The 6,510-nt window shown below is 44.1% G+C and overlaps 2 protein-coding genes across 2 annotated transcripts in view; one reads left to right on the top strand and one right to left on the bottom strand.

Moving 5' to 3' along the window:
- Window positions 1-1,592: 1,592 nt before the first annotated feature.
- The window catches only part of LOC147147609 (mitochondrial adenyl nucleotide antiporter SLC25A25-A-like), a 6,102-nt gene continuing 1,184 nt past the window's right edge, over window positions 1,593-6,510 (top strand). The window contains exons 1-9 of the mRNA XM_086030767.1: window positions 1,593-1,885; window positions 2,744-2,870; window positions 2,946-3,033; window positions 3,114-3,225; window positions 4,438-4,596; window positions 5,206-5,358; window positions 5,437-5,544; window positions 5,859-6,026; window positions 6,101-6,245. Of these exons, the coding sequence (XP_085886893.1) occupies window positions 1,724-1,885; window positions 2,744-2,870; window positions 2,946-3,033; window positions 3,114-3,225; window positions 4,438-4,596; window positions 5,206-5,358; window positions 5,437-5,544; window positions 5,859-6,026; window positions 6,101-6,245 (1,222 nt within the window). The 5' untranslated portion in view covers window positions 1,593-1,723. The remainder of the gene's footprint in view (window positions 1,886-2,743; window positions 2,871-2,945; window positions 3,034-3,113; window positions 3,226-4,437; window positions 4,597-5,205; window positions 5,359-5,436; window positions 5,545-5,858; window positions 6,027-6,100; window positions 6,246-6,510) is intronic.
- Window positions 3,854-6,510, bottom strand: part of LOC147147608 (uncharacterized) — a 10,202-nt gene continuing 7,545 nt past the window's right edge. The window contains exon 7 of the mRNA XM_086030769.1: window positions 3,854-6,510. This exon is cut by the window's right edge and continues 1,620 nt beyond it. The gene's annotated coding sequence lies outside the window, so the exon portion shown is untranslated.

The following is a 6,510-nucleotide window of genomic DNA, read 5'->3' as shown; positions in this document are numbered from 1 at the left end:
GTCAATACATTTAACCCAAGTACAAGAACTTTAAATATAATGTATGTTTTTTATGTATTCTTTTAATTGATTGAATACAAAAAAATAAAACAGGTGTACAATACAGTATACGATATAAATATTTATATGTGTTCATGTATTAAAGTAATCTCTCGCTACTTCACGGTTCGAGTATCGCGTCCTTTAGTGCATCGCGGGTTTTCAAAAAGTACTCATCAAAAAATAAAAATGAAAAAAAAATACAGCTATATCGGTGGCCATATTGCGGAAAGACTCTGAGGCTTTGTATATACCCACGGGCAGTACAAGGCGTGTGATTGGTTCCCGGCGCGAGATCGATCAAAGAGAGCAATGAGGGTGGATTCATCCAGTAACATGGCTGGCTGCGCATCATCGCATTGTGGACGGTCGGACGGAGTACGAGAACTCTTTTGAAAGGATGGACTAAGCAAGGACGGAGGTAGGTTGTCATCCGTCCCTCTAATCGTCCCTAACTGGGTCAAAGCCCCGGCTGACGTGGTGTGTTAGGTTCTTTTAAAAAGCAAGACTGCCTTGCGAAGAATGCACAACACTGGAGTGCTCTTTTTCATGTGTGTTCCATCCCTGCAGTATTGTTCTCACAGGCAAAGTCTGCCCTCTAGTGGACGCCCATTTCACTGACAAGGGGAACCTGGAAGTGGAAGACGTTAATGCAATGCCTTTTTATGGCATTTGGAGCTCATCCTGTTTCTCCTTGCGGATCGACGCATTAAGACCTGCTGCCGACACAACAATCCAGGTGACATAACATGGCGCACACAATTAAATCAACTGAAAACTCCTGACTGAGACAAGACCAGAATTACTGAGACAAAAGAGGGGAAATGGACTTGGACGTGTTTGAGTTCAATTTTCACCAATAGGCCAATGTTCCTTTTCAATCTATTGGTGTTTTTCATTTTGCTGGATTCACCTGTGCAGCACAGGTCATACACTTTTTCTCATTAGTCCATGTAACCTGGCAGAATCTTAAAATATGAGTAAATCTATGGAAAATATCACAGAAGATGACTTAGGGGCTCATTGTTTTCTTTATCGTTGTGCTTTGTTTATAGTTTAATTTGAATCCCATTACAACAAAAAAAAGTGTTCTGCCTGATCGCTCATCTTTTCTTTAAAGAATAAAGTACACGTCTTATAAATTTTGCTACAGTATGTAAAGTTTAACACGACTGTATATCGCCAAAAGAAAGCGATTTGGTTCAACTTGTAGCAACTTTCTCCATTAAAGTAATCTTTTCTGTCTTGTTTTAGTGCGAACAGTGTATTGATTAGTTATTAATTTTTCTTTGCGGGTTGTGTCGCTTAAGCCGCTTCTGCGAGCGTTTGAATGATAGGACACACCTGATTGGTCCATTGTTGACACGCTGGCCAGAAGCGAGCACGGGATTGGTCTACAAAGAGAAATTCCTTACGCAACTTTTAAGGCGGAATCAAGCTAAGAGTCAATGAGCAAGCCTCCCGATTGGTCAGTAGTAAAAAGACATAGACGCGGGTCGCGAGAAGGGCTGAGACAACCAATGACGTGCCACTATTACTGGAAGGGGCGGGGCATCACGAGATACTTTAGAAGCCGGCTTCTCGTGACTCGCCGGCATTTCGGTAGTCCACTGGGAAGGGGAATCTCGCTCTCCTCTATTTAAGTTATTTATTGTAGTTTAAATTGCAGTTGACGGAACCAAGCATGCTTGCCCTGTGCCTTTATGTCCCCGTGTCCAACTCCGACCCGGTGGAAGTGGACTACTTCGAGTCGAACGGACTTCCAACCGAACTCAATTCGCTCTTCAACAAACTGAGCGTGTTCCTGCCGTCTCAGGAGTTTTCCACCTATCGACGATGGCGAAAAGTAAGAAATACTCACATTAATTGTGTTGTGTTAATATGTACACGCGTTGGTGCATGTAATAATACTTACAAGTCATATCGCCACTTTACCGTCGTTGATTGTGTCTGGTCGCCGGCCGGTTTAGCTTAGCTTAGTTGAGTTAACGTGAAGCCTTACGACTAGGCCGCCGCGCTCTAGTTGCCACGACGTTGTCGTTTTGTTTTCGACTTGCAAATAATATTTTTTAACAAGTTTAAGATTTCGAAAGTGTTTTTATACGTATATAGTACAATTAGAGTAATTATCCGCCTTATTCAAAGGCGGATAAGAAGCGAGGGGTGGGGATCCACCCATCCGTGGAAGTCGCCGGCAACGTCTCATTCATTGAGATTGTGACGTCACAGAGTGCATTTAAAATGGATTTGAGCATTTAAGTAGGTTTTATCTTCTTGTATTGTGATGTGGTTTTAAAGTATGTAAAATTAAAGCCATACCGCACCTTCAAAAGTTGCATTTCCATGCAATTTCCATACCAAATAATTTTGAGGGAAATTTTCCTACTGCAGCAGCTGCACATTTTGCCAACAGCTGACTTTGTTGCGTAAAAGTTGACATTTATCCTCACTTAGTGTGTGTGCGATTACTGCCTGACAAATCGGGTCGGGTGTCGTGACACTGCGTCAAAGCGACCTGCTCTCGATTTAGTTTCAGACGGGATTACCGGTGTTGGCGTGGGCCTTCAGGTCAAAGATAGAGCAGTCAGCGTGTCACTCCAGGCTGCATAAATGGGTCACGGCAGCAAAGGTTGCCTTTAAATGGGCAAAATTGGACTTTAAGCCACACTGACATATATATCATCTGTCTTTGTGTGACCTGCAGAAAACTCAAAGGAGGGAGGCCGACATGTCCGGCGACCAGCTGGACTTTGAGGAGTTTGTGCACTACCTGCAAGATTACGAGAAGGACCTGAAGCTGGTAGTCAAGACTCTGGACAGGAGGAATGCAGGTGAGTGTCTCACATTTGCCCCGCCACCCCCACGTGTTGCTGATTTTCGATTAAGCCATTTTCATATTTCTCAAGGCCGAGTGGACAGCAAGGAGTTCATCCAGGCTCTCCAGGACATCGGCGTGCACATTTCACATCATCTTGCTGAGAAAGCCCTTAAGAGGTACTTGAGGGGATTCTATATATTTTTGGGTGTGCGTTTGTACAGATCAGAAGTTTGATTTGCCCATTTTTGCATTTTAGTATGGACAAGAATGGCATCATAACCATCAGCAGTAAAGAATGGAGCAAGTACCCCACGGTGGAGAAGACTGAGAGCATTCCTGAGATCATTCTATACTGGAAGCACTCCACAGTGAGTTGCACAAGCGTTCTTTCGTGGGCCGGGTCTGCACACGCAATTGTATTTTGAGTACGGCATACATTTTTTAAACGGTGCCTGGAAAGTCAACCTCTTTACATGATTTGGCCATAAGCTTTGTCATCCCAGGTAGACACAATGTCCTTTGTTTATTTTTTGTTGTTGTTTTTTTTTTTAAATCGGATGGCCTATTTTGGAATGATTAGCCGCTCTTTATTGGCTCCAAAGTGCACCTTCCTGTGTCGGCTAAATGGGCCAATTAGAAGGAACCTGGCCTGTGCGTCAGTGCGTAAGCCCCGGCGGGCTTATTTGCTGTTATGTAAACGCATCAAAGTAGTCGCTGGTAAAGCAGCTGATGACTATTAAGCGGCTCTCACAGGTGGTGCTAATGAGGACCTCATGTGATAATGAGTGGCTTTTTTTAAAACCTGTTAAATGGCACATTAGGGTTACAGGATAACTGTGCCGTGCTTTGGCCTCTTGTGAGCGCACCCGACCGACCATGGCATCGCGATGATCCCTTCACCGTGCCAATGACAACAAAGCTATTGCACAGTGTGACCTTTACTCCAGGACATGGAACATGCTCCTCTTCGACTGTTGGGTTGGCCTGAGGGAAGTTTATACAAGGTGCCCCAAGTACATACTTGTATCAATACCTCAACCATAAAACAAAATGCCGTTTACTAAACGTGAAAAAGATTTTTTTTCAGTTAAAATATAGATTTTATTTGGCACATTTTTCAATAATTTTTGTAAGAAAATACTTGAACTTAGAACAAATATATAAATATGATCAAATGTGCAGAGCAAGTCTGCATGTTTTAAACGTTTTACACACTTTTATACAATCCATACTGCATTTATATATTTATGAAAAAATATACAAATGGCACAGTAATATTTACAGTACACCACCTTCCATCGCAGGTTCCGGATTTGTGGTCCTGCGCTTTCTTTTTTTTTTTTTCTTTTTTTCTTTCCAGTTACAACTCAATTTTGTTTTTTGTAATTCGCAGTGGCACACGATTGTGTTAAAAGCCGTGTACCTTTTGAAAGAAGAGAGAACATTGTTTCAAGATCAGCCTCATTTTTTGCTAATGAGATTAGAAATGATTGAATGTCTCAATCCTTTATCCTGCATTTTATGCCTAGAGAAAGCAACAGCTCTGTTCATTTTATAATCTACATACTTGTCTGTTGCAGATCTTTGACGTGGGCGAGAACCTGATGGTCCCCGACGACTTCAGCGCCAAAGAGAAGCAGAGTGGCATGTGGTGGCGCCACCTGGTGGCAGGCGGCGGAGCGGGTGCCGTTTCCAGGACGTGCACGGCGCCTCTGGACCGCGTCAAGGTCATGATGCAGGTAAAGCGGTCGTCCAAAAGTGGAGCATCTTATCGGACCTTTGCGTCAGCTGGTTAGATGTTGCAAAAGTGGTTTTATCTCTTACTATAAAATAGTTAATATATAATTGGGGGCAGTCAGAGTCCGAGGTCTAAGCGCCATGTCGGGAACTCACTTCCTGCGTCATTGCGAGGCCGAAGGTCCTCACATGCGGCGGTGGCCTCCAATTGACGGCACAAGCTCAACCTTCACCCACTCTACACCTTTGGCGCAGAGTACTTGACATTGGCCCGCCCCAGTGACAATTTTGACATGAAGACAAACATTGCATGTTCAAATGTTAAACCAAAAACGTATACAGTACTATACTCAAGTCCACTATCTTAATGCTAACGTCATGTGAAACCCCACAAACGTGCTAACAAAATTTGCCAAAGTGTGTTACAGTAATGATAGTTTTTGCTATTTCAAGCGGAAGATTATGGATGGACATGAAGATTCAACCATATACAGTATCTTTTTAATTAAATTTTTTTAAGGTTTAGAGCAACTGTACTCGAGCATATAGCGGAAAAGCGCTTTTGAATACCACCTCAGCTGCGCATATTAACGAGGTTGGCGTCCCTCCAGGTGTACGGCTCCAGAAGCAACAACATGTGCATCATGAGCGGCCTGATGCAGATGATCAAAGAAGGCGGCGTGCGCTCACTGTGGCGAGGCAACGGCGTCAACATCATCAAGATCGCGCCCGAGTCGGCCCTCAAGTTCATGGCATATGAGCAGGTACGGCACCACGCGGCCCCACCCGCCCATGCGCGAAACGTGAGCTGACTAACATCTCTGTATGACTTTCCACCGTAGATCAAACGTCTGATCGGCCGCGACAAGCAGACGCTGAGCATCTCGGAACGCTTCGTGGCCGGATCGCTGGCCGGAGTCATCGCCCAGAGCGCCATCTACCCCATGGAGGTGAGCCACCATCACAGGAGGGGAATTGTATTGATATGAGTTATTTAATAATTATGGCTGGCATGAGCTCTTTTGAAACTGGCCAAAATCAGCCAACTCCCTCATATATTAAGCAGTCTTCAGAAATGATTAAAAATCGCACATTTGTTGTCTGCCACCCTTCAAGTAAAACAATGTCACTGTAGAACTTAAACGATTTTGTTCTTTAGGTGCAGTGTAGACAAACTACATAAAGTTCAATTCCTCCATGATGGAAAGTGGCAGAAGCTCCAATGTCGTTTTTTGTTTTACATTTTTGTACTTTAAATTTCCAGGTGCTGAAAACACGCCTGGCTCTGAGAACGACGGGCCAGTACGCCAGCATCTCCGACTGCGCCAAGCAGATCTTCCGGCGGGAGGGCCTGGCGGCGTTCTACAAGGGATACGTGCCCAACATGCTGGGCATCATCCCCTACGCCGGCATCGACCTGGCCGTGTACGAGGTGAGCGCCGGTCGCGACTTCCTCCTCTACCAGCAGCAGCACCCGTTCTCAACTTGTCATGTGATGCCCGCCAGACCCTGAAGAACAGCTACCTGCAGCAATATGGCGCAAGCGACGCCGGCGTCCTGGTGTTGCTGGCGTGCGGCACCGTTTCCAGCACCTGCGGCCAGCTCGCCAGCTACCCGCTTGCACTAGTCAGGACGCGCATGCAAGCGCAAGGTGAGGCCGCCACACTCAGCTCAACATGTCACGGTTGATTATTTTAAAAAAAGAAAACTACAATGAATGATTTTTGCATTTAAAAAAAAAATCTTATGTCAGAACTTGCTTTTTAAAAACAACATGGATGAGGAGGGAAAGGAGAAGTATAAAACAGTTTTTAAAAAATGTAAACAGATTTTGGTTTATCCAAAATGTTTGAATTGAATAAAAAAATCTTTTTAAAAATGTGATTTTAAAAATATTTTTTTTTCTTTTAATTTAA

The sequence above is a fragment of the Filicampus tigris genome, chromosome 5 (assembly GCF_054856515.1).
Source record: "Filicampus tigris isolate MCC_2025a chromosome 5, RoL_Ftig_1.0, whole genome shotgun sequence".
NCBI lineage: Eukaryota > Metazoa > Chordata > Actinopteri > Syngnathiformes > Syngnathidae > Filicampus > Filicampus tigris.
Note: the sequence above shows the minus strand (reverse complement) of the source record. Positions and strands in the feature narration are given on the sequence as shown.